At 42.6% G+C, this 27,659-nt stretch overlaps 1 protein-coding gene and 1 long non-coding RNA gene across 5 annotated transcripts in view; one reads left to right on the top strand and one right to left on the bottom strand.

Moving 5' to 3' along the window:
* The window catches only part of RBKS (ribokinase), an 85,063-nt gene that overhangs the window by 47,209 nt on the left and 10,195 nt on the right, over positions 1-27,659 (bottom strand). For 3 of the 4 annotated variants that reach the window (XM_004777492.3, XM_004777491.3, XM_004777490.3), the window contains exons 2-5: positions 21,409-21,541; positions 10,364-10,427; positions 9,384-9,446; positions 6,506-6,670 (exon numbers count right to left, since the gene is read on the bottom strand). In XM_004777492.3, the coding sequence (XP_004777549.1) occupies positions 6,506-6,670; positions 9,384-9,446; positions 10,364-10,427; positions 21,409-21,541 (425 nt within the window). The remainder of the gene's footprint in view (positions 1-6,505; positions 6,671-9,383; positions 9,447-10,363; positions 10,428-21,408; positions 21,542-27,659) is intronic. The other variant, XM_045073855.1, reaches the window with a different exon arrangement.
* On the top strand, positions 3,696-27,659 carry LOC106004184. The gene is made up of 6 exons (XR_001177093.2): positions 3,696-4,812; positions 5,359-5,408; positions 5,642-5,788; positions 14,522-15,084; positions 15,740-15,800; positions 26,207-27,659. It is a non-coding gene; the product is annotated as an uncharacterized LOC106004184 (long non-coding RNA).

Genomic DNA, 27,659 nt, shown 5'->3' with positions numbered 1-27,659 from the left:
ATATTTTTTTGAAAGTCTTTAGAGATTCCACACACAGGAAGCTCCCCCTTTGTCAAAATGCTAATCCACCGGGGGACCCAACTAGATTGGGTGGTCGTCTTTTCCTCTACCCAGGTCCACTGACTTATGTGTTTAGTGACCCTAACCTACTACTGACCCATAGAGTCAAATCTTCCAGCTGCAGGTCTCAGAGACCCTTCTAGAACCGTGGCTCCCAAGCTGAGCTGCACACCAGCATCACTAAGGGGGCTTGTTAGAGTGCATGACTTTTGGGCTTCACCTCAAATCCAGTGATCAGAATCTCTTGGGGAACACACACACGGATGAATTCCCCCAAGTGGCTCTTCCACGTTCTTGGGGAGACACTCATCAGCATGGCTGATGGAAACTGCCCAGTACTTCTGCCTGATGAAGCTAGTTTCCTTCCACACCTTCCTTGGCCTTCACATTTTGGTTTGGTCAGTGGATTTTGTCCAGTGGTTTACAGGCTAACACGATTCCCACATTTGTATTATTTTAGAATCCAGAATGTCCACCCACAGAGATTCTATGGTATATTTTTGGCTGCTCATATTTTTATACAGGTTACTGTGTAGCTTAAATTAGAAAACGGGTGTGAAAGCCCTGTGTAAACTGTAGAGTGTTGTACAAATGTAAGGGATTATTACTGTTATTATATTGTCCTTCACACACAGCCCGACACCCCCGCCTGTCCACCCATCTCTTTTGTCTTCTGTTGGAATTTGTAGCCTGGCAACAGTCTCTCATGGGTGTTCCCACTTCTGGAAGGTCTTAGAGATGTCGATTTGCATAAAGGCCCTCAATGTCCAGTAATGCAACACCTCCATTTACTTTTTATGGTTCCAGGACAAATACACTGCTCCCTATTTTCTTCAAATGGTGAACTGAAAAAGCACTTCTCATGTATTGTGATCTCCAAATCTGTATGCAAAGGCATTTGGGCACAGGGTAGAACAAGCTACCAGTATGGAAAAACAGCATTAAGCCATTCTTTTTTTTTTTTTTTTTTAAGATTTTATTTATTGCTTGATCCAAGGACCCTGGGATCATGACCTGAGCCAAAGGCAGCCCTAAACCAACTGAGCCACCCAGGCGCCCCAGCACTAAGCCATTCTTATAAAAGTTCCATTTTATCTCAAAAGATCCCTGATCCAGCAATTTCTTTTCCAAACCTATCCTACAGACATACACAGGCAAAGATGCAAAGATGAGGTCCAGTGATATTCAGCTCTGTTTTTAACAGAGAAAACAAAAAAACAAAAAACAAAAAGAAACCTAAGCTTCCAACAGACAGGAATGGTTAGGGAAAAAAAAAACAACAACAAAACCTCTAATGGAATAATCTGCTGTGGTTAGAAAGAATGAAGCAGATCTCTGTTTTGTTACAGAAAGATTTCTATAATTTGTAAGTGAAAAAAGGAAGTTTTGTAATAAAATCTACAGCATGACCCCCTCTTTTTTCTAACGAAACAAAGCATAATTACATGTGTATTTGTATTTATACACTTGCATAGAAGAGAAAAAAGTCCGAGACGTTACTCCCTAAACTAATAAGGGATTAGTTCCAAAAGGATTAGTTCCAAACAACTGATTGTTCCAGAATCAATCTGCCCAGAGATTATCTGGTATACACCAGGCAAAGACAACATTCTTAAAACACATACAATATCTTACATCAAAACCCAAGCGCACTGTGAATGACATGGTATAATGTCTGGCTGGTGCTTCCAAATAGAACCCAAGGTTGCAGTGGTGGGGGGGGTGGGGAATAGTGCATTGGGGTGTAAATGCTACCGAATTGGGCACATGTTGAGAATTGTTGAGGCTAGGTGATGGTATATATGGGCTTACCATATTGTTCTCTGTATGTCCATATATATTTGAAATTTTCCTCAATAAAAGCACATTTTAGGGCACCTGGGTGGCTCAGTGAGTTAAGCCTCTGCCTTTGGCTCAGGTCATGATCTCAGGGTGCTGGGATGGAGCCCCGCATCAGGCTCTCTGCTCAGCGGGGAGCCTGTTCTCCCTCTCTGTCTGCCTCTCTGCCTACTTGTGATCTCTCTGTCAAATAAATAAATAAAATCTTTTAAAAAAACACATTTAAAGAAACAGTTACACTGAATTTTAAGCAATAAGAAGGGTTGCTGGAATGAGGAATCCTACAATTTAATTTGACCATAAACACTGTATAAAAGCAAATCTTCTTTGCATGTATTTTATTGAAGGAAAGCATTCTGACAATTGCTGGATGGTAACAGGCTTAGAGTGACTAGTAACCAAATTTAGGGGAAAAATGAAAATGCCATAAAGAAATGACTCTTGTTCAGCTCCTGCCACCATAAATAAGGATAAACACTTTACCCTGGTGAAAAAAAAATGCGAAGAATGAGTAGATATTGCTAATCAAAGAAGAATGCATTGGAAGTATAATTGGGGTGCCTGGGTTCAGTTAGTCGGTTAAGTGTCCCACTCTTGATTTCAGCTCAGGTCATGATCTCAGAGTCATGAGATCAAGCTCCACGATGGGCTCCTTGTTCAGCACAGTCTGCCTGGGATTCTCTCCCTCTACTGCTCCCCTGGCTCTCTCTCTCTCAAATAAATAAACAAAATCTTAAAAAAAAAAAAAAAGAAAAATGCACATTCGTGATAGATACAGTGGGAAAAATGGTATCATTCTGGAATCATGTAAAAATAGAGACACAAGCTGTACCATGGAGTAACTTGGAGCTGCAGCGCCGACGGATAGCACCCAACGTAATTATTGTTCATGACCACCTCAGACGGACTAAACCCCTGGTTGTCTCAATGGCGTGCTGTCAGTGAGGAACTGGGGAGGCCTTTGAGGGCAGCTGAGCAGGTGCCGAGCCAGGACAATGAGGTGGGAGCTCATAATGGTGTCACCATGGAGGGCAGGAGCAGGACAGTTAAGAAGGCCCTTAATAACTAGCTCAGAGAAACAGGAAGAAAGTCACCCTAAGTAAAGAAACTGTGGGAAGTTGCGGTAACCAAAATGCTGCCTTGGCGGTCTCCCTCGAGGGTTTGTTTTCTGGGAGTTTGAGTTGAGAAACACTCAAAGCTTGGGCTATGTGCTGGACAATGTCACCGTGAAAGTCAAGGTGTCCAGCCAAGAAGTTTGGTTTTGCCAAAGAGGAAAGGACTACAGTGTCATCAAAAGATATTTTGTGTCCTACCCAGAATTTAATCTTGGCAATCTTATAATCTCAATTATTTATAATTGTTCCTGTAATGTTCCATTTGCTTTGAAATGGATAGAAAGACCAGACCCGACACGCGTAATTTCATCACAAGCAGCTGCAGCAGCAGCCCTGCTGGGGGCCTGCCTCGAGCATCACATCATGACCCGGAGAGGAGGGGGGGCCTTCGAGGGCCACTGGTTCATCTCTGGTGTTGCAGGTCTGTTTAAAACCAGTGCTTTCCTTTAGGTGAAGACAACAGAGTGTTCTGAAATCATATGATCAAAGCCGGAGCTGGCAAGGGGGGGTTTCCTCTTCCCTCTGTATTTTAGCAACTATATATAAGCCAGTCATACAATGTGTTTAACTCAGAGTTCATTACTTGTAAGAAGGGCAGGTAAGAGAGCTATGATAACAGACCCACAGAGGAGGAGGGGAAGGAAGAGGAGGAGGAGGAGGAGTGGGAGGAGGAGGGAGAGGAGGAGGGGGATTTTACCACTTTTCTCATAGATGGAATACTGCTGATTAGCACACAGGCAGTCTCACGGGGCAGTGGACAGGCCACGCAGCGCCCGACACATCTCTCGGCATTGCCGGCTCTGCTCCGAGATCAGTCCGTTCATACATCCTGACAGAAAGCAGCTGGGAGAACTCGCAGACCTGTTCTCCTGTTTCACAGAGGCCCAGAGCGAAGAACTGACTGACTTGCGTGTGGTCCCCCATTTACTAAGGGATGGATTCTGGATTCAAAGCCAAATTTTATGACTCTCAAACCAGTGCTCCCTTCATTGTATCACTCTTCCCTGATGTGAGAATGAAAACACAGTAAATTCTCACACACACACACACACACACACACACACACGGTATAGAATTGGAAGCTGCTTCTGGCTGGTTACTATCAAGGGAGGACCAGCTGAGTTCTAGTCAGCAGAGTGTGTGTGTGTGTGTATGTGCGCGCATGTGTGTGTTTTATGGGAGCAGGTAAGGGACACATCGCAGGAAGCGCTCGAGAGTATCGAAAACACTCAAAGCTGAGGCCACATGTTGAATAAGGTTACGGTCGCGGATTTTATTTTTCTCCATGAAGGCTCAGTTCCTTGGAGTCAACGGGATGGGGCAGTTTCTTTATTTAATGTGTGTTCTAGGACCTAGAAGTTGGGTCTTGGCTTCTGAAATCTGGGTTTCTACACTGACCCTGGTTGAGCTAATTACTTACTCTCCAAGTCTATCTTCCTGCCTTCAGTTGGGGAGAATAATGCCTGCCGTATCTTTGTCGTAAGGTTTTTCTGAGGGTCAAGTTCATATGAGAGTGCATGGAATTTATACTCAGACATGCTGGCTCTTAGTAAAAAGGTGAAGTTGGCTAGTGCTCTTTGGCTTTCCATCACTAGCCCTGCCCGTTGCTCCTTACCTGCCCCCCCCACCTTTTTTTAATGCAGGGCTTGAATTCACGACCCTGAGATCCAGACCTGGGCCATCCATGCGTCCCCATACCCCTGCCGGTTCCTGACGCCCCAGGCCCTCCAGCTGCCCACCCAAATGATAGCCCGAGGTCGTCTGTCCCTCTGGATAACTCCAGCGTCACCTGCGACAGGTTAGATCCTCAGCCGTGGTGTCCATGTCCACACCTTTCTCTCCTCCACAGGCTGAGTAGCTAACAAGGAACTAGACTAGGACAGAGGCAACAGTGATCTCTGAGAAGCAAGCGAGAGTAGGAAATGGAGTTAGTTGAGAATATGCCTTGACCTACAGAAAGCAAGACAGGAGTGTGAATAAAGTGGCATGTTGTATCCACACTGCGTGATTCACATGAAGGCAGTGCAGGCAAAGCTTACCAGAAGCATTAGGCTCTCTCTGTGACACCCTGGGAAAATGTAACCAAATGGGTTTTGGCTTCAAATTCTTTCTGACAGCTTCAAGTCCATTAAAAATACATTAAATGTCAGTGAGAATTTTGCCACAGCACGTTGTTTTGCCAAGAGGAAAATTTGTTAAATCTGGCCATACATGTAAAGATTCTCTACAAAATCATTTCAAGTAACTTACTTTCATTGCTATGCAGAATGCTGTCGACTTTGGGAGTAGTCACTTACACACACACACACACACACTTAATGTTCTTTTTCTTCCCTTCTTTTAGTTTTGTATCTTGACGAGAAAGTTTCATGCGGAAAAGTCCAAGAGCTTCTCGTAAGTCACAGAACTACAGTTGCAATATCAGAAGGAAGCTATTGTTTTAGACTGGCGACTTTCTATTTTGCTTTTTTTTTTTTTGACCAAATGGTGTTGAGATGTGGATATTACCCTAATTTTTAAATTTAAAGAGAGAAGTGAAAAGGAGAAGCTATTTGGGATTTATTGAGATTTTATTTTATTATGTCATGCTCAGCATCATGTTTTACTTTATTTTGTTTCCTTCTTAGAAGAACAATTCTGCAGGGGAGTATTTCTTCTATAAGCATTTCACAAACAAGGCTCAGAAGCGTCGGATAATTCCGGAGAGACCACAAAGCTAAAAAGGAACGGAAATGGGATTCTAACTCAGAAGATGCTTTGCCCACGAGTCAATGGTGAGCAAGAAACAAACACAAAGAAACTATTTGGATTTTTTAAAGAGTTTGTGATTTGCAGGGGGAGGAAGGGGGGCAGTGAGTAGGAGGACAGATGAGTCAACCTCAGCCACGTGCTGGTTAATTGTTGATGCTGGGTGAAGGGTTTCACTGTGCCATTCTGTCCGCCTTTGTATGTTTGAAAATTTCCAAAATTGAAGGTCAAACAAAACCAACTCCCTGCTTAAAGGCCACTGACAACATAGAAAATACTACATATAAATACTCTTTTGTGGTTTATAGAGCAGAGATGGAGTTTTAGAAAATGGAGAAAGAGCTAAGCTTCAATTCCTAGAGACATTTATCAAAATAGACCCACCTGTCTGGTCACGATACATGCATGATATGCACCTTGGCCTCTGCTTCTTGGAAAAGCCATCATTCTGCTGTTGGGCCCTGGGCTGCTTCTGAGGTTCTAGTCGCTACTTGTATTATTTCTAACTAGAATGAGGATTTATATCGTGGGATATCAGTAGTGCTACCCAGGTTACTTTTTTACGCTATCTGTAAGCCCTTCTAACACTATCAAGAACTACGAGAAGAGACGTGAATCTCACGGGTGGGAGAAAGCATATTTCACTCCAGGGAAAGGACTGCTTTGCTTAACTTGAAAGACTACTTTTCACTAAAACAGTGACAAAAGCTTTTCTAGGAAGAATAACAAATACGGAAAATCACCTCCATTGCTGTGGGCCATCATCAGGGCTTCCAAAGACGTTTCTGGAGTTATTTCTAACTGGCAGATCATTACTTTGGCTCTGCTAATGGTCCTGGCTGCTTTCTTCAGGTCTTCGGTATTCAAAAGTAAATTGGCTCCAGCCACTATAACAATGATGTTCTGGCCTATAAAGAATTTCCGCATATTTATATTAAAAGCCAAGTGATGATATTCTGCAATGTTACAATCACCCTTACAAAGTCATTATACTAAATGTGTTATAAGTACTAATTTTCACATTTCTAGGTGATTCAGGTGAAATTCTAGTTTTCCGCTCTATCTTTGTGGATCCCTGCTCTGTAAGATTAATATTATTCTCATCATTTTGAGTAAAATCAAAAAAATAATTCCCCTATCAATATTCTTATATACAAAGAAAACTAGCTGGAAGGTGATACCTAACAGTTAAAAATGACGGGTACAAAGCAGGTGGTAAAGATTCCAAATCCGAAATGACAGATGTCATAATGATGTGTATGAACAGGAGCAAACTTGCCCAACATTGAAAACCAAGGCTCTGTGGTACGCAGTCAGTTTGCGTGTGCACCTAGGATGTTCCGAAAATCAAAACATGTTTTGTAATATGTAGCAGATGGGATATTGTGCCAGATCACCTAAGGTCGAGAGAGGGGTATTTCACTTAGGCAGCATCAGATCAAACAGAGGCAGAAGGGGCGCCTGGGTGGTTCAGTGGGTTAAAGCCTCTGCCTTCGGCTCAGGTCATGATCCCGGGGTCCTGGGATTGAGCCCCGCATCGGGCTCTCTGCTCTGCGGGGAGCCTGCTTCCCTTCCTCTCTCTGCCTGCCTCTCGGCCTACTTGTGATCTCTATCTGTCAAATAAATAAATAAAATCTTAAAAAAATTTTTTTTATTATGTTCAGTTAGCCAACATTCAGTACATCACTAGTTTTCGAGGTGGTGTTCAACGATTCATTAGTTGTGTATAACACCTAGTACATAGAAGATTTTAAAGACTGAGTACAAAAAAAAAATTAGGAAGGCAAAATATCTCACTCGTTTTTAGGAACATTTTGATTACATGTTGGAAAGAATATTTTCGATATATCGGGTTAAGTGATGATATTAAGATTAATTTTACCTATTTCTTTTGACTTTTTAAACTGCGCCTCATGGAAAATTTCAAATTATGTCTGTGGCTTGCATGATATTTCTTTTGGACGGCTCTGATCTAGAGGGACGAGTTGTAGCACTCATTTCTTTTTTGTGCTCCAGGCTGCTCGTGCTGATCTTGTATAGACATGTCCTAAAATTACCTCTGAACACAGAACACATGCTAGCCTATCATCTTACCACAGATGTGTCTCTTGGCCACAAGGAGGACTTAATAAAGTGGGGATGGTTTAGCATAAACCCAATCTTGGTACTGGAAAAATTCAAAGTACCCACACACTGAAAGACAGCCTTCTCCTTCCTTTTCTCCTTCAGTGACCTCATTCTCTCTGCTAGAGTCAACTGGTGTTTCTGTGTTGCTGATTCCTGGATCTCTGTTTCTGGCCTGGCTGAACCGACAGCTGTCCGGTAGACACGGCCAGATGGCAAGACCATTCCTGCCACCAATTTAACTTGTCAAAACTGAACTCCTTACTTTACCTTGCTACTCATTCCTTCACTTAAGGGGGCTGATGGTCCCCTCTCTGGGTATTTGTGTTAGCTCTTCTAGGACAATCTATAGTCTCAAGGGTATTACCATATACGATAAATAAATCAGACAAGTTCTAGCGTAACAGGCACTCAATACACAATATTAAACTACATCTTTGCATGGAAAGTGCAAAGGATGAAATGGAGCTCAAAGATACCCCTAGAACACAAAAAAGGTTGAAGACAGGGAATGAACTGCTGTTGGCGGCAATAATTACTTAAAATGTAGCTTCATGTAATGAACACAGACTGTCTATTGTTAGAGTGAAAATTTTAATCTGCCTTAAGTGGAATACATTTTTTAATTGTTGTTATTGCCACTTTGGGATCACGAGAGTAGAGCTAAAAATACCGTATCTTCTGTGAGAAACGGTTGTATGAAACTATATTACAAATCAAAGACATATTCTGACAAATCATAATTCCACAAAATGCATGCTGACTGCCCACGATGCCCCAGGTTCTGTCTGAAGTGCCCCATGAAATGCTTGGTCCTTAATTCTGAATTAAAGAATTTCACATAGGTTTTAAAAAAAAAAATTTTTTTTTAAATATTTAACATAGTTGGCAGAAATGATGAAAACTTGACTGCAGGGTAAAGGGAAGTTACTGTTTTTCAAGACGAATGTTTTAACTGTCGCAAGGCCCTGTGACAGACAGACATAGCTGTATATATAGACTTTTGAGGGTTGATTGCCGTTTAAAGAGCAGACAAAATTGAACACTAATGATAACTTAGAAGTAATTAGTTGCTGCCATTTGCTCAGTAAATATTCTATAAATATGATTCATTAACTTCCTTGTGCACCTATCTATTTACATTTATTTACCTAGTATAACTGGAATGACAGATGAATACTTAACTGCTTTTAGAGACAAATATCAATGCTGCATTCACAAGAAGGATAATGGGACATTTCACCATATAAAAATTATTCAGAGGCAACTGTAATACTTTCCGTGTATTGGATGGCCAATTTCATATTTAAATGATCAAGTTGGGAAGTACAAATAAAGGGAAATATGCATAGTTAGATGGGAGGAACCACACTTGAGGCCTTGGGCCGGATGGTATGGTAAGAGACCCATAGGATTATGGTAAAAATCGATGCTCCTGCCCTAGTTCTGGACATGAACTGCTTCATGAAATGACACTTCAATATGCGAAACACGTACCTTCGTTATTGACAATTATAGACGCAGTTCCTGTAGCAGCATCTTGAGTCTGATATGCAAATTCTAAAAGAAAAAAGAAATTACAATCATGTACACACAGCCTGGCATGGATAATCTCTTTTAGCGATTTCAATGCACCACTCATCTTTGGAAAAACTTTTTAACCTTTAACCATCTGGAATGATAAAAGAAATAAGCAATTACTGCTAATTTATACCCATCACCTATACAGTGAGGAAGACAGAAGCCTTTATGCTTAGTTGTACCTTTGCTCTATATTACGAACGACCCCCCTTCCAATTCATCCACATTATTCATAGAGGATACATGTGCATGTTCCTAGACCATCACATTTTTTTTCTTCAGTGAAAGAAATGATAGACTTGAGAGATTAAAGGTCAAACCTATACAATGAACTCGGTTGCATTTCTTCATAAGCTTTGCATCTCATCAAGAATCATGGTCTGGAGTGTAAATGGCACTGTTGATCAGGCGGCCTTTCGCAGCAGCGAAATAGCCTTGAAATGGAGCCAAAGACCTGCATTCTACTCCTGCCTCTGGCTCCAACTAGCTGTGTGCTCTTGGACACGTTGAGAACCAATCTGGCCTTCAATTTCTCTTTTGTGCAACAATGGCATCAGCTTCAGTGGTTTCAAAGATCATTTCCAGCCGTGACATTCAATGACTTTTCTTAAAATATCTTTTGTGAACACAGCACCTGTTTTCTCTTGTCACCTGCTTTTGGAAACATTTCTACAAGATGAAGGTTTGTAACCTCTTATCATTTTATTCCCATCTGGAGGAATATACATGAAAGAATTAACCAAACGACATTTAAGTAAGACAAGACAAGGCTGTGCATAAAAATTCTCTGGCCACCAGAGGAGGATCTAATAATTCTATTCTATATTCAACTGTTCTTGTAGCCAGATCCCAGGGGAAAGTCATAAAAAGTAACTTTAAAAAAGATGCCATTTTACCTGTAGAAATATCGTTCTGTTTTAAGTTTTCTATATAATCATTGCCAAAAGAATCTTTGCCAACCTGTACCAAAAAAAAAAAAAAATGATGAATGTTAGATCTTTTACATTTAGTAAAATGCTACAATGTAGCTTTTTAGAATACTTAGCATTTTAAAAGGGCATATCTGCACAGTACTTTATAAACATTAGCTAATTAATCTTCTTAATATAAGATGCTAAACTTGATTTCAGCCCAAAGAATTGTTGCACTTACATCCTACCTAAAACATGAAGCATTTAATGACTGTCACGAGTTCTAGAACTTTGCTTTCATTTTGATCTGTTCGTGTGGAAACTCCCACTAAGACAGAGCTGTCTACCATCAACAGTCCTCAATATTTATGGACAATCTCAGTTGTTTGTACTTCAGTATAAACGAGAGCATCTTTGTAATGACTTGCCTGGTGTTTTGGAATCTTCTTATCTGACACAGGATGGGGGCAGAGAAGAGGGAACTGAAAAAGCCCTCGATAACTTGGGTAACTGGGTTATCATGGAAGTCTGTTGCTTTTGCCTCCTTGCCTGCATTCTGGTAATGATACTTCGGTTCTCCCCTGGGACACCCATTCCTCTTCCATTCACCTGGCAAGGTGGTTAAGGTGCCACATCTGTTACAATCAGAAATCCCATGTTTGCCACATTGTTGCCACCCAGACTCCATAGTTTACCTTAGGATTCACTCCGGTGTCCTACACTCTATGTGTTTTGACACATGTATAGACAAGTATCCACCATTATTTTATTATCCAGAATGGATCCCTGTGGCAAAAACCCTCTGTGCTCTGCCTGCCCCTGGCAACCACTGATCTACTGTCTCCATAGTTTTGTCTTTTTCAGAATGCCATATTATTGGAATCATACAATATGTAACCTTTTCAGACTGTCTTCTTTCACTTAGGAAATACATCGAAGTTTCCTCCATGTTTTTTTGCGGCTTAATCACTCATTTGTTTTTAGCGCTGAAAAATGTTCTGTGGTACGGGGTGGACTGTGGTTTATCCATTCACCCACTGAAGGACACCCTGAGTAGCTTCTAAATGTTGGTAATGATAAATTAATGTGCTGGCTTTTGTGCGGATGCCCAATTTTATTTTTATTTTACTTTAATTTTAGTGTAGTTAATGTACAGTGTTACATTAGTTTTCTTCCTATTTTATTTTAAATTTTAACCAGCTGTCACCATTTAAGTATTAGTGAACTTCACAAAAACAAATTTCCAGGAGGTCCTGGAAAATCCTGAGGGTCTGGTAACACTGGGCCCACATTCCTGCAAGGCCACCCCGGCTGGAACTGCCCCAAAGGTGAGGGCATGCTCTCCAGACCACAGCCTCCACCTGGCCTCCTGTAATTTATGTTACCTGCCTGGCACCTGTAGGCTTTGGGCTTGCCACTCCTGAACTACTATCTCTCTGTCCCGCAAGTGAGCACTTCAATGGATGATGTATCTGTCCGGGTCTCAGCCATTCCCGGTGTGCTCTGCTTTTCTGCAGAAAATCGCTCCTCTCTGGATATATCAATAGAAAGAAACCTACAGGTTTACTTGGGTCAAGATCCTCAATGAGTGATGAGAAAACTTGCTGGTGAGATCTTGGATTGTCTAGATCAGGGGTTTGAAAATTTTCTTTTATAAAGGGCCGGAGAGGTAATAGTTTAGACATTGTGGGCCAGATCGTCTCTTTTGCAACGATTCAGCTCTGCTGTTGTAGTGTGAAGGCAGCCAAAGAAAATCTGTAGACAAATGGATGTGGCTGTGTACCAATAAAACTTTATAAAAATACATGGTAGGCAAGATTTGCCCCATGGGTGGTAGCGTGCTGACCCCTGATTTAAATGCCACCTCTGAGAACTTCCTCAAAGGACATTCTTCCCTGTGCTCCTTTCCTGGCAGAAGTGCGGATTAGTCAATAATCTGGAAAGATATATAATAATTTATTTCTTTCCTTTTTTTTTTAATATTTTATTTGACAGAGAGAGGATCACAAGTAGGCAGAGAGGCAAGCAGAAAGAGAGGGGGAAGCAGGTTCCCTGCTGAGCAGAGAGCCTGATGTGGGGCTTGATCCCAGGACCCTGAGATCATGACCTGAGCTGAAGGCAGAGACTTAACCCACTGAGCCTCCCAGGAGCCCCTATAATAATTTCTTATTAGCAGAATTTCTATCTCTACAATGAAGAGCGTCCACTAGAAAGCACTGCCATGGGGGAGAGCTCCTGGTTGAAGGACGTCATCTATCAAAGGTTTTCTTCATGGAAGGCTGGCCATTTATCAACCAAAGCATCCCATTTCTTAGGTCAAAGATTCATACCAGAAACTAACTGTTCTCTCTCTCTCTCTTTTAAAAACCATTATTTAAATGTCTCCCATGGGCAATCAAGATACTATAGAGTTGGGAAGGCATCATTATAAGAATGTTGTAGGGATTAAAGGGAGGCCATTCTTAGGCATGTCGGACCTGGTACAGATTAGAGCGAAGAAACTTCTCCCCCCCTTTCCTATCAGTTTAATACAGGAGAAATCAGTACCACCCACTCCCTCTGGGAACAATCTGTTTAAGGTGAATTTCAAAGGCATGTTTGATAAATGGTGTGGTGATATAAACATTAGGAAGTGCAGGGATTAGGAAGATTTGTTGGAAGGGAGGAGAAAACCAAAAAGCATGCGGCTTTGCCCTCCAGAAACTGTCAGAGGGAAAATAAGACCGAGAGAGGCAACTGTCCCGCCAAGCGGAGTATTGCCCCCATCCGAGGTGAAATCAGGGAGGGGCGGCATGCTCACGGTAACTGCATTTTGCAGGTTTGCTGCAGTGGTATTTTATTTTTAATTTTTTGTGAGGCTTGAGCTCACGATCCTGAGATTAAGACCCATGAGGTCAAGACCTGAATTGGAATCAGATGCTTAAGTCAGATGCTTAACCAACCAGGGCCCCCAGGCGCCCCATGCTGCAGTCCTGTTCCTCCTCTGGGAGTCATCGGATGTCCTGCGCCCCCCCCCCCCCAGGCATAGTGATGGTTCCAGTTTTAGTCCCAACAGTGACTTCCTGGCAAACCTGTCGGCTGACATTCTAACTGCTATGTGAGACTTGGAACAAACATAATTTGCCTTCGCCCTCTTGGATATTCCCATGACAGAAATAAAAATCTGGTAACTAAAAAATAATGGCAAAGTAATTCCACTGCTGAGGATCAAGAGAAGGCAACCTCAGCTCCGTGAACTTGGCCTCAGGGTCATGGTGACACATTCCCAAGTAAAAGAACTGATGAGAAGCCTCTAAACAGGAAGGCGATATTCACATTTGTGTTGTGTAAGTCAGAAGCCCCTTCCCGACCCCTGTGGTTTGGGGCAAGCTGCTTTAACGGCCTCTTAGTCTCAGTCTCCTTATCTGGAAAGTCACAGCAAGTTTACTGCAGGGATGAAATAACATGCCTGAAACGGGTTGACAACTGTGAAGGATTCAGTAATGGCTTGGCACTATCAATGTCACGGCCATCGTCCCCATCCTCATCATCACCAGGGCAGTCCTGCTGCCACGAGGGCTGCTTCCCTTGGGGGGAGGGCACCTGCTGCTTGGATTCAATCTTTCTTTTTTCTTTTAATTTATTTATTTGACAGAGAGAGAGATCACAAGTAGGCAGAGAGGTAGGCAGAGAAGCAGGCTCCCTGCTGAGCAGAGAGCCTGATGCGGTGCTCGATCCCAGGACCCTGGGATCATGACCCAAACTGAAGGCAAGGCTCTAACCCAGTGAGTGACCCAGGCACCCTGGAGTCAATCTTTCTTATAAACTACATTCCTGCCTATCTGGTTCTCCCTGACACTTCCAGTTCTTCCTGCTGCTCCCTATTTTCAAACCGAAGAGCACCTGGTCATGGAAGCAAGCACGTGGGTGCACTGAATTATTTTAAAAATAAGACTGTATTACTATTATTGTAATGAAAACATAACATCTGCATTAAGGGTGAAACTAATGCTGTTTAATGTAACCAGGTATCCTGTTACTTCCATAAGACTAACACAGCCAACCGTGAGCATGTCTGTGTCTTAGACATACCTATTTATTATAGCGAAATGTGGGCAAAAAGCAGCAGAGATCTGAGGCCTCTTTTTTCTTTCTGCATTACAGAGTTGCACGGATGCTTTGGGCAAGGTCATTCTAAAAGAATGCCCTTTTCCCTGTTTCCCCACCCTCAAACCTCTTTTGCAATCATTTATTCTGCTGGATTGACTTTAAAAAAGGCCGAGAGGAGCGAACACCTTCCAAACCCCTTTGGCTGCTTCTGCCTCAAATGTAAGCCTCTTCCCCAGGAACTGGACATTCATAACCAGAAATCAGAGGAGTGGGACCCAGGCTAAGGTGTCCCGCATTACCTCATTGAGAGCTGGGCGAAAGTATCTTGAAAATCACGGTGAATGACACAAACGGAATGATTGGTAATGACTGTGAATGAAAATCACAGTGAAGAATTCTTGAACACTATCTCTGAAACTAATGATCTGGCTAACTGAATTAAAATTAAAAAAGAAAAAGAAAAAGAAAAGAAAGAAAATCACAGTGAGTGATTTCAAACGGTCCTTGAAACAAAAAGGACTTGACATCATAATTCCAGAGGAGAACCTCTTATTTTTGGAGGCTTCTCTGTCTTCCCGGTCACATTCACCTCTCGAATGGAGAAGAGAACTTTAAGTGTAAGTATCTCGGCCGTGAAGCAAAATACTGCGACTGGGAGTCAGGAAACTTGGAACTGAATTTCAGTTCTGCCATTATCAGGCTAGTTAAAATTCTTCACGTTTTGCAGCAAACGGTTCCACCAGAGCCAGATAGCGTGGGACTGGGGTGAGTTCTGTCTGGCAAGTAGGAAACCAGTAGTTCTCAGTCTTCGCTGAGTGTTAGAGCTCCTGAGCAGCTTACACACATCCTGGTGCCCAGGTGACACCTCAGATCAAGGAAAGCAGCCCCTGTGGAGGTGAGACCCTGGCCCACACCCCCGGGGATTACAATGTATGCCTCCAGCTGAGGCCCACAGGCTTGCAGGATGAATGCTGGGAGAGTGTGGGTGAAGCTTTGTGTGACAGAAACGAGGAGGGAGAGAGGTCCTGCCTGGCGCTACCCTGGGGAGTCAACTAAGTGGGAACATACAGTGTGGCCTGCAGAGTCTGCCTGGGGCGAGGGGCCCAACGGGGACCAACACGGGGATCAAGGGATCGTAAAGCTACAAACATCGACAAGCGTGTGTTTGTGGACTCTGGTCTCATTTTCATGTCACCAGGCTTGCCTCCCCTTGCTCTGTGGGCTTCTAACACTCGTATTTGGCAAAAATCGTTGGATTTCTCTGTTCTACAGAGTGGTCAGCGGAAAGGCACTATTAACCTGATGTTATCATTCGACTGCATTAGAACACAAGGTGAGTACAATATATCTCTATTTTCTTGCCTTCTGAGAACTTAGAAGTCCTTTCTTCTCGCCACCTAATCAACCTGTTTTTCAAGTGCAACTTAAGGCCTACCTCCCCTATCCTAGCCCTTCTCAAAGCTCTCCTTTCCTCAACTCCTAGAGTATTCCTACTTGATACCATTAAATATTTAATTGCATACCATCTAATTTTGTTTGCCTAAACAATCTTCCTAAAAGTCTAGCTTTCCTAAAACCTTATCAGAGACTCTAGCTTGGCCTGTATTATTCTTCCTTAAGCCCCGTGCATGAAATGTGTTCTATATGTGTTTGGTCATCTTAGTTGCCTGTCTGTTCATTTTCCTTGGCCCATCTTATCATTAATAAAAAAAAAAAAAAAGATTTTATTTATTTATTTGACAGAGAGAGAGAGTGATCACAAGTAGGCAGAGAGGCAGACAAGAGAAAGGAGGGGTGGAGCAGGCTCCCCGCTGAGCAGAGAGCCTGATGCGGGACTCGATCCCAGGACCCTGAGATCATGACCTGAGCTGAAGGCAGCAGCTTAACCCACTGAGTCACCCAGGCACACCAAATCTTCTCATTCTTAAAGGGACATGACAACAGGCACTCAGATTGTCCTAGCTGTGGCTGCCAAAAGGTCCTACACAAGGTTTTGATCCTAATAGACCCCTGGAAGGCATTCCTATACTCTTCCAGTAGCAACAGGGAAATATTTTAGGCAGAAGGATTCTGGGAAAAGCACATAGAATAAGGTAGCCTGGGTAAGCCTGTTCCAGGTGAAAGAAGCCAGGTCATCGGCAGTTATGGACAACCACTTGCACTTAAGCCAGGGCAACTCTTACAACCCCAGATGCTCTTCAGGAAATCCCAGGCTCAGCTCTTCCCGGAGGCTTGTGGAGTTGTGCAGTTGACTAGAACTTTCCGCAATGCTGAAATGCCCTCTCTCTCTGTGCTACCCCAAACAGGCACTTGACATGTAGCCAGTAAGACAGAGCAACTCAATTTAAAATTTTATTTTAATTACATTTAAATCCAGCCACTCATGGCTAGTGGCTGCCATCTTGGCTAATGCAGCTATAGAGAGATGTAAGGTAGAATCATGGAAAACAGCAGGTCAGGTCAGGAGTAAGATCTTTTCCTCCAGCTAAGGGTCCTGAGGTATTTCCTTCACTTTTACCACCGAGAAGGCTCTCTGCATTGAGGGAGAGCCATCAGTGGCTTCCACAGTCCAGAACTGATCTCGTGCTGAGGAAGGTGACTGCAGTTAGCGTTACCATATAGTGAATTTGTACCATATATGGTACAAATGTTGAAATGAAACAACATTTCAGAATGGTTGCGGAATGGGCTGCTTGGAATCCTTGAAGAGTAGAAAAATAGTAGAAATTCTAGGGATTCCATCTGTTGACATATAGCTGAGGCAAATAAAACCTAGAGGACTAAGATATCTTACCCAAGGTCACATGAAGTCGAATATTTCTGCTAAAAAAGTTATCACGTATAATAAAACAGGTTACCAGTTATCAGTTCTCAAAGTTAGAATGCACAGAAATATAATTAACACTAAAACCAAGCTGAGTGCAACTTAATCTTTGTGATTCAGGACAGAAGAATACAAAAAATTGCCGTTGTTCAAGCTAGCTGGTGGTTTAAATCCTATCTAAATGGGGATAATGGCCTTTAACATACAAATTTAATGTCACAATCCCCATTTATGAGTTCTGCTTATCTGACAGGGGAGGTGGGGAGAAGGTAAGAGCTGGTTGGTGGTAATCCAATTTTCTTCCAATCTTCCTATATGAGACCCATACTGTTTATTTGCTTAGGGTCCTAGGGTACCCCGTATTTGGACACATGGCCAGGCATTCCAATCAATAGAGCCATTAGTTTTAGCCAGTCGTCCTTCAGCAAAGTTCAGGAAAGGACAAATTTCACTTCATTAATATATAACATGGAAAGCACTGGTGACTACTTTTGATCTTGGAAAACTAAATCTTAATGCATGAGCCACTGACGGTCCCACAGTAATCTAACAGACAGTCTAACTTTTTTGGTTAAGATGATGAGTACTCTAATACACTCCATCTGTAGTGAAGGCTGTTTTTCTTTATTTTCTTTTTTCATTTTCAATCTACTGTGGACTAATAATTCTGTAAAATGTAACAACACTGAAATAAAAACAGAAAAAAGAGTCCTACAAAATACCAGGCTTAATTTATTATTACTATTACATTCATCAGCTATAAACATTATTCTGTCAAATGCTGTAACTGTTGCTAATTGCTTACTCATAATTCCTGTGCTGCCCAGACCAGTGACCGTTTGTAGTCTGGCCCGAGGATCAGACTTTGGGCAGCGTCGCTCTAGTATCTGCCCATTCTTCAAGGAAAACACACAGGTGCTTGTACTATAGAGGTGGATTTTTTTTTTTCTTTTTAAAGGAAGCTCTACACCTAGTGTGGGGCCTGAACTCATGACCCCAAGATCAAGAGTCACGTGCTCTACCGACTGAGCCAGCCAGGCGCTCCTAGAGAGTGTTCTGTTCGAGGAAAGTAAGATCAGCTAATTGTTTGAGGGTCTCCCCACTTGGCTCATTTCAGATCTGGATCATTTAGGGCCATGCCTGTTCATGGCTTCTTCCCACCACATAAGAAACAGGGTCTTTGGGCTGAGACTGGGCCACTGCATCTTGAGCTCTTTTTTTCTACCCTGGCCCTCCTGAGCAGCCCGTTTCAGATATCAAGAAATAACACTTAGTTTGAATAGAATGATGGAGGAGGAAACACTTAAGAAAATCAGGTGAGGTCCTATGGAAGGTAGCCTCACAGACTCTTTGTCCTGCCAAGAAGACTTTCATTTTCTTTGATCTCTGCCTGGATTTGTAATCTGAAAATATTACTTCCAATTCTCCTTGGACTATGGCCTTGGGCCCGGTGAGTCCTGACTATAACACTCTTTAATGACTTGAAGTGTTTCATGATTACATGTTTCCCTTGATGCACATTGATGGGCTCCTGCTTAACAGTCCTTGTCTCTATATCTTGGCAGAGAAGTCCTTGAGCACAATATAAGTTGTCTGGCATGTGGCATCAAACAGTCTTACTTCCCCTGAGCTTGGATTTTGGTTTGTCGTAGAGTGGTGGTAGATTAAATTAATGTGGCCAAGAAAACCGCAGGAAATGTTCTACCTGTTTTTCTTTTGCTCCGTCTGTTCATTTTTATCTTGAGTAATTTCATGATTTTGGTTTCTACTTGGAATTTGTTATCTTAAAAAAAACTGCTATACAGCAGGTTGGCTACTTTGCTTAATAAGAATATACTTCACCATGGAAAAATATTGTGACAGATGGATAACAATAGCTTCTATTATAAAAAAGATACTTTTCTTTTGAAGAAGTCTAAGAATATTATGCAATTTGTTTAGGCTTAAAGAAATCTATGTCTAAAGATTCCAGGTTGTCTAAGCAAAGTCACCCCATGTGGGTTTTGGCTGAAGCCAAGCTTTCTCATCCTCTCTGTACGGACACGCACACTAAAACCGACTATGGGGCGTTAATGGCCGCTGGCTACCTCGGGGCACCGCGGGTATGAACAGCTTGCCCAACTGTACAGGTGCTACCCTAAACTGTCATACGCAGACCAGAATAAAACAAACAGGACCGCTGCTTTATCAAACTCCTGATTCTACCATTTCCCCAAATACAGCCCTCTGCTGTCTATTCCTCTCACATCCACTCCTGACGGTTGCATGATTCACTTCCCAAGTTCAGTTCCACAACTCAAATATTTTCTATTTTGCGTTTCTCTTTGCCTCAAATTCAACAGACCCAAAATAACACCAATCTCAATCTTCGAGTTGGATGAGATCCCAGGGGACATCCAATTTTGACTTTCATGGCTACATGAATAGCATTTATGAAGCTTCCAAGAGGGGTTCTCTAATCTCTCCTGTTACGGCTCCAGCTCGAGGGAACTCCTCTCTTCCCAGAGCAGCCATTTTTGGTACTTCGCTCCCAGCTGGCAAATATCCTCCTCTTTCCAGTTCCCAAGCCCTGTTCAGTCCGCACCATCCGATGAGACCCCAGACCCTTCATTTCCAATCAAGCATAGGATCGTCAGGCCTCTGGCTCCCTCTCCAAGCCCCACGGTTCCTAGCATGCACTAGGTCATCAGTAATTAATGGCTGATTAGTTGACATTTAAAATCAAGAGTTCAGCCTTAGAAGATGCGCATTTCTTACTTTGAACCTTGTGCTTCGTGGGATGTTTTTGACCCAAGAGCTAGATGAGAATTTCATCAGGTTAACCATAAATTAGAAATAAAACTACAGTTGATTAGCAGATGAAATGATAATTGTATAGTTTGTACATCACTGAAAGACTCCTGTGGAGAGAAGAGTGCCGTAGGCGATGGGAAATGACATTGCAGAGAAATATTGGTGAAACGGACCCAGCTCACAGGAGAGAGCTCATTCTTTGAAATTTCTCAGATTCTTCTTATCCTTTACTGTGCAGACTGAGTCTAGCTTTCCTGAAATGAACTTTCGTGTTCTACCAGTAATGCTAGCATCTTAAAATTTCATTAAACACACAAAACGCTGAACCTTTGGTAGCCAATTTTATTTTCAAATGATTTCAGTCAGATGGCTAGAAAGAAGGACTGCTGTATTTTACATGCCATTTCCTTATATACCTGAAAACAGAACTATGCCTAAGGATTAGTTATGGGTAGTTCATTAAAGCCCAGATTCCTTTCTGACCCAAGAGCTAGCATTAGAAGAAATAGCTTAGAGATGAGTGAATCACCAGTTATTAGACCAAGTTTCCAAAAGCCGTGCTGTAGCAAAAATTGCTAAAGACAGGATGACTTCTGCTGTTTAGAAGCTGGACTGTAGAAAGCCCGCGGGGTAGGCAAATTCCTCTCCCTTCTCACCCTTCACTTAGAAGCGCAGTAAGTTAAAGGAATGCAGCATTACGCTACTTCCTGGAGGGTTCAGTGAGGGAGAAATGAATATGAAGGATAAGGAGAAGGACTCTCTCCTATTTCAATCTTTAACACGAAACAGATACTCAAGCACATGCATGCACAAGCATGTTCACGGCAGTACTGTTCGCAGCAGCCAGAAGGTGGAAACCGCTCAGGTGTCCATCAACAGACAAGTGGGTAGACAAATTATGGGCTCTACAATGGGACATTATTCAGCCAGAAAAGGAATAAAATAGATCCATGCTATAAGGCAGATGAACCTGGAGGACATTCTGCTAAGTGAAAGAAGCCAGACACAAAATGCCATGTATCCTATGATTCCATTTAGAGGAAATATCCAGAATAGATCAGTCCACAGAGACGGAATGCAGACTGGTGGATGCCAGGGGCAGGAGGTGGGATGGGGGAGTGGGGGGAGACGGCTTCATGATAAGGGGTTTTACTTTGGAATCCTAGGAATGTTCTGGAACTAAGAGAATGATGGTTGTCCAACACTGTGAATGTACTAAATGCCACTGAATTGTTCCCTTTAAAATAGTTAAAAAATAAAAACAATCAAGTCTTAAAACCAGACCCTTGCCTCTAGAATCCTCTCCACCATGTTTCACACTTACCTTGCATACCATGGATGTCTTTGCTCCAAGCCTGGCAGCTTGGACACACTGGTTGGCACCTTTCCCTCCAAAGCCAATAAAAAACTTATGTCCATGGATGGTTTCTCCAGTTTTGGGCAAACGAGAAGTAAGACTGCCATAATTTAAAAAGAGAAGGAAAAAAATAAGGCACATCAATTTAAGTTCTTCAGAAGAGAGAGGGAAGGTTCTCTGATGGGAGTCTAGTTCTAGCAATCAGAAATGCAAGCAGAAGCAGAGTAGATCACTTTTTCCTTTAAGATAGCATTCGGCAGTTGGCATCACGATCCAGAATGCATCTGCTGACAGGTTGTCTTTCTGTCCGCCCCCCTCCCCTCCGCACAGTCCCACAGCCGCGCTACTGGAGAGCCACTTCAGATGACAGTTTCTAGTGCTACTGCATCAGGGGTACTCATGGGTGCCTCCGTTTTCCATCATGGGGAGCTCTTACAGGGAAGTCCCTTCTGATTCCCACTTCCCAGCGCCCAGCACAGACCTTTATTCACAGTGGGATAAATTAATGTGTGTTTCTGTATAGGTTTATCTGGTCACTTTAGCAAGAAGCAGGAAGCGTACCAGGGCTCTAGTAACGATGCTCAGGACCTAAGGAGAAGAGGGAAGTTGCAATTCTAGGCACGCAGGAATCCCATCTGTTTCCTGGCAGGTTGGGCGGGAGCGGGTTATGACTTCGATGGCACGATCAAGTCGTAGTCCCAGTCCATCCTCGATTCCAACCATTTCAGGTACTAACTCAAAAAGAGCATCTAAGCATCTATTCTTAAAAAATGGAGTCTAGAGAGCTAAGTGTAGTTGAAAATTTTTACTATAGAAAATTTCAAACCTATAAAACTAGAGAAAACAGTATACTGACTTCCCTAGCCCCAAGCACCCATCCCCCAGATTCAACCACTGTCAACTCCTAGCCAACCCTGCCTGCTTCAGTCTCTACTTTCGTGGACTCCTCCAAGAGCGAAGGAATTTTACTCACCTGTTACTGCCTGGTGAGGGTAGTAGCAGAGGAGACAAAAAGTCAGAGTGAAAGGTTTCCTCCAGGGTACGGTTTTCATAACATTAAAGTGGAAGATGTGAAGAAACAACATCTTTGAGGGACAGAAAATGTGTCAATGGAGAGTGCTGTGTGTAAGGGTAAGTGAGGAAGATGGGCTTGAGGAGCATGAGGACTGGATGGCCACAAAGAAGTGGGCTGAGGGCCAGATGGAGTGCCGGCAGGTGTGACCAAAAGAGGTTAAGTAGCTTTAGATGGGAAAGAAAGGCCAAGAGGGGAGTTCACGACAGCAAGTCGATCGAGAACCTACTCTGTTTTGGCAGATCTGAAATTTATATTCATTTCCCACCTAGCCTGTGATCTATTTAAAACCAGTCTCCTATGCCCAATATTAGAGTACCAGGACAATGCCAAGTCCTACAGGTCACTAAGAGCCTGTTTATAATGGAATGACTTATGACCGAAGCCAATAACTCACAATGGTGTTGATAATGACCAAGTTCAACCTGAGCACCTCCTGTATGTAGTTCTAAAGGTCTCAGGAAATTGGGCTAAACTACTCCATTCCCTAGCACTGCAGTGTCAAATATGGTTATTTGAGATTCAAGAGAGACTCATCAATAATTTGAAAACATTCTATTCCACTCCTCCCCTTTTCAGTGCTATTTTTACCTCCTATTCTAAATGCATTTATAGTACTGATGAAAAAAATATCCAGCTATAAGTTCACTTCTGAAAAAGGTACTCAATCAAGAGAAAAATGGTTTTAATGTAATGTTATTATCCTGTCATTTAATTTAGCAGTGACAAGTGATGATGAGATTTTGATTTGCATCAGAAATCTTAAACATTTTAGGATTCTGTTATGAACAGGCAATGATGACTAATCTGTGCGACTGAGTAACTATGTGAATTCTTGGCTTATTGACGCTGCTACCAACAACATCCATAACAATTTTAAAAAGAAAAAAATATCCAACGTGGCTAAAAACAGGCCAAATAACTGAATTAGTAAGATGGTCGGTATAGAAACTTACAACTTTGACTATATTTATAGTTAGGTCTGGGTCACAATACTCTGGTTTGAATCAAGTATATTTTTTATTATTGGCTGTGGGAAGTCATGAAAAATAGATCAGCAGATGATTATTGGGATGTGTATGTATGGGATGGAGGAGTGAAATCAGGGGTACAGTGTTATGTTTTTGATGTGGGAGCAGATGGCAGGGACTTCAACTCCTTTCTAAACAATTTATATTAACACAAGCACTGTACTAATTTAGCCATCACTGAAATTTCATCACTGAAATTTCTCCCTCCTTGGGAATCGTACTCTTTTCTTTCTGCATCTCTGCCCTACTCTTCCTTCCTTCCTTCAGTTGTAGACTCTCCCCGTATACCGACAAGGACCAAGTCTGTCCTGTTTTCCATTTTATCCAGAGTGCCTGCCACTTAGCAATGGGCTTAACATATTTTTTGACTGAGTGAATTTTTTAAAGAGACTTCCCTTGTCTCCTTGAAGGGTAGGAGAATATGACTGGAGGAGCTCAGGACACGCTGGCCAAACAGGTCGCTTTGGTGTACTGCTGATGGTGAGCCGTAGGCACATGAAAAGGAGCAGATGGTGGGCGAGACTTTCTCTGACCTGCCCTTTATCTGCCTCAAGACCAGTTCCCCAAAAGGACTCCAGAGCCATGAGTCCCCTCCCTGGGAGTTTCATCAACCAGCAAGGATGGACTCCTGTCACAGGCGAGAAGTCACCACCACACCTGGACAACTGTCACAAACACTGTCATACCTCCTATTTATAAAACCGAGGGCAGGGCCAGTCCATCTTTCCTAAATCATTTACTCTCCCCTAAGAGGGCTCACACGCCTTTCCCCCTTCCTTATTTAAGAAGCCGGAGTTCTTAATCCCCTTGGGCAGTTACCCCTTTTCCCCTGGGCCCTGCCCATGTACACCTGGGGCATTCAGGTTAATACATTTGTTTGTTTTTCTCATTAATCTGTCTTTTATTACCAGGGTCTCAGGCAAGAACTGAGAAGGGAAGAGGGAAACTTATCTCCCTTTCCACCTCTCTTTTCTATGTCTCTCCTGTGTAGCATCCATCCGTACTTCTGAATTGCAGACGTGGAGGTGTTGGTGAATGGGAAAGAGGAGCCTGGTGGGAATGTCAATAGTCTGGCAATGACAATTTCATGGCTTACCAGACCTTGCCCACCGCCTTCCCTGTATTAGCAGCACGCCTCTCCTATAAGCAGGAACCATAACCAGAAATCAGACTATCCTTCTTCATTTGTGGGTTAATTCAACAAATGTTAAATTGGTGTTTTCCAGTCTACCTCTATGGGACAAAAGCAACTTCCTGATAATATAATAAATCCTAACCCTGATGCAAGCAACATATGAGTTTGGGGGGGCGGGAACCAGTTCAGAGCACGAGATTATTACGATCTGATTCATGATTTTTTTTCTTTTAAAGATCAAATTGGTTTTATTAAATGATTCATGAATCGGGCAGCATCTAACAAGTAGAAGGGAGCGCCCCAACTCATGGTTTTTCAAAAATAAAAAGATGCATGTGTATGTTCTCATATGTAAATGCACAGAAAATGAAGTGTTAATGACAGGTATCCATGAAAAGGGTGGAGAGAGGGAGCAAAAGTTCCTGTTTTACTCTGTATACAGAGGTGTATGCAACAGGAATACTTTTGTGCATACGGGAAGCCACCTGTTACTACTTCAGATTCACCCGGCTTCCCAGCATCTTCTTCCAGCTTCCTGGTAGCCGGGTCCTTGTAGATGCAACGTAACACGGCCTTGCCCAGTGCCGCTCTCTGTCCATTCCAGGGTTTCTGTCCCTTTGTCGTGGTTCCCCGGCTGTCCCGCAGCATCGAGCAACCAGCCAAACACGTCAAGTGTCTTTGTACAGGCTTTTCTCACTCCCTCCATTACAGTCCTGCACAGATTATATGCTCTTAAACCTCTGTCTTGTGACCTTTCTGTTGAACCCAGGCTAAGACAGTTTACTACTTATTTTTTTAAGTAAATGAACTGGAGCGGAAAGCAGCTTTGAGAGCAATTGGAAAGTTACAGACAGGCAGAAGCATTTCTGAGTTAGAAATCCCAATTTACCTTGAACTAGGGTTTCCTACCTCTTTCCTTATTAAGGTCATGAAATCAAGGTCCATCTCAAGAAAGGACTGCAACAAAGCACCGCCCCCTGATGAAAGCGTTGCTATGATTTGTCGAGATTCAGACGTGAGGCTTAGCAGGGCGCCAAGGACAGACGTGCTCAAAGGAAGATAAAAGGAGAGCAGTATACTGGTAGTAATGCACTGCTGCTACCATTTAAAAATTAAAAATAGAGTCAAGTTTCTGGATGATGGAGAAAACCCAGACAGAGAAAACCAACCATAGGAAATATACCTGAACTTAAATTTGTAGCTTTAAAAATGTCACCTTTTAAATTTGCACAGGAGGAAACACTGATAAATGTTCATAGATGGCCCCACAGTCTTCTGGGCCCTGAGAGGTCACGTGGCTAGAGCTTAGTTGCGCAAGGTAGCAGGCCTGAGCCACTTACTGATTGTACTACATTTGACAGCTTTTCCCTCTTTGAACCAGCTTCTTCTCTTGCAAAACAGGTTTAATAATACTTGTCAACTCCTTAAATGCCTGGGTTTTGTGCTCTGAGTTATTTCACTGACAGGTGTTATCAGAACAACTAATCAATTGCTTTTAGCTTCTTGACAATGACGTGCTTGTTACAGATTTTCAGAGATGGTTCATACCAAAGGAAGGAGTGACCTGGTGAAGCAGGGAAGCGAAGTCTTTCGACCGAAGAGGTCACACTACCCCGGCACCAGCCCAAAGTCCAGGAATAGGTTGCTTTTTGCGTTTCATCCTTTCTTCTTCTGGCTGCAAGCCTGCAAACTCCCGGTATGCCTCTCTAATAGGGGACTGTACTATTACGGCACCATTAAAATTCATTGCACTCATTTGTCATTCCTACTGCCTGTACAATTCAGCCATATCTGTTCTTCTCAGCATTTGTCTATGTCACATTTGTAGGACTGAGCGTCATTTCCAAAAAAACCTAGTGCTCTCTCTTTCTAGCTCTGGGGAGAAACAAAACAAAACAACCCACTTAGCTTCCAATCTTCATTCTGTGGTTCCTAACCCTAAATTTGCAGACATAGGATTTATTTAAGGGAACGAAAGCTGAATTATGCTTTAAACCATTTTTAAAAAAAACCGATTTTGATTATTAATTCCTATTTTTCCTACCTAACCAGTCTGGGGCTGAATAGGAGTTTCGCCTGAAGATGTAGCTATCCTTGAATTTATAGAAGAGCTACGAAGAGTATTGGTCACAAGTGGCCAGGCTTTCAGTGTGTCCTGTCCTTGAACCTTATTTAAATTTTGCTTGTGTGAAAAAGTGTAGTAGGCACGGGAAGAGCCAACAAGGAGTATGTTATGGTCTTACGTGGCTGCCTTCCTTCCCATCTCTGCTCAGATGTTACCTCCTCAGGTCTTCCCAGACCACCTTATGGGAGATGTCCTTATACCTAATTTTTGTTAAGTTATTAATTCATTCGGACAAGGAATACTGTGTTTCTGGATCAGAGACGCTTTTTAATTACTCATAATTGTGTTAGCTCTCTGTGTCCCAATCTCCCTGAGGGTGACATGAGAGGAACTTCCAAATAATGAATTCTTGGGAGTTTGTATGGAAGCTGACACAGCTGTTGCTCCTCCTCCCCTCCGGGGTGGGGAAGGAGAGGGAGAAAACGGCCAAGTGACCTTTGCTTTGTAATATAAACCAATGCTCTCAGGGGAATGAGGGGTGGGAGGTCTCTAGATTTACAACCCCTGGAATGTAAATAAATGTGTCCAAGGAAGAAGTCCCAAAATCTCTCCAGAAGTCTCTGACTTGCAAGGTTTGCCATTCAAACATTTTTTAAACCTGGTGCTAGCGATCTTTGCTCAGAAAGTCCTGATCATGCAGAAATGTGGGAACATTCATGGGAAAAACATTCATTGCTTCCCAACAATTTTCTTCAGATCAATAGCACTGTCTGACATTACAATACTCATTTCTCTCCTCCATCCCTATCTTCTTTTGGATTAATTGGATTAATTTGGATTAATTATTTCATCTTCACTACTGATGTTGACTCCTTTTTTTCCCATTTTTTAAAAAACGTTTTTATTTTTCGTGGT

The sequence above is a fragment of the Mustela putorius genome, unplaced genomic scaffold (assembly GCF_011764305.1).
Source record: "Mustela putorius furo isolate JIRA1106 unplaced genomic scaffold, ASM1176430v1.1 tig00537293_pilon_pilon_pilon, whole genome shotgun sequence".
Classification (NCBI taxonomy): Eukaryota; Metazoa; Chordata; class Mammalia; order Carnivora; family Mustelidae; genus Mustela; species Mustela putorius.
This window is presented reverse-complemented; position numbering and strand designations above follow the sequence as displayed.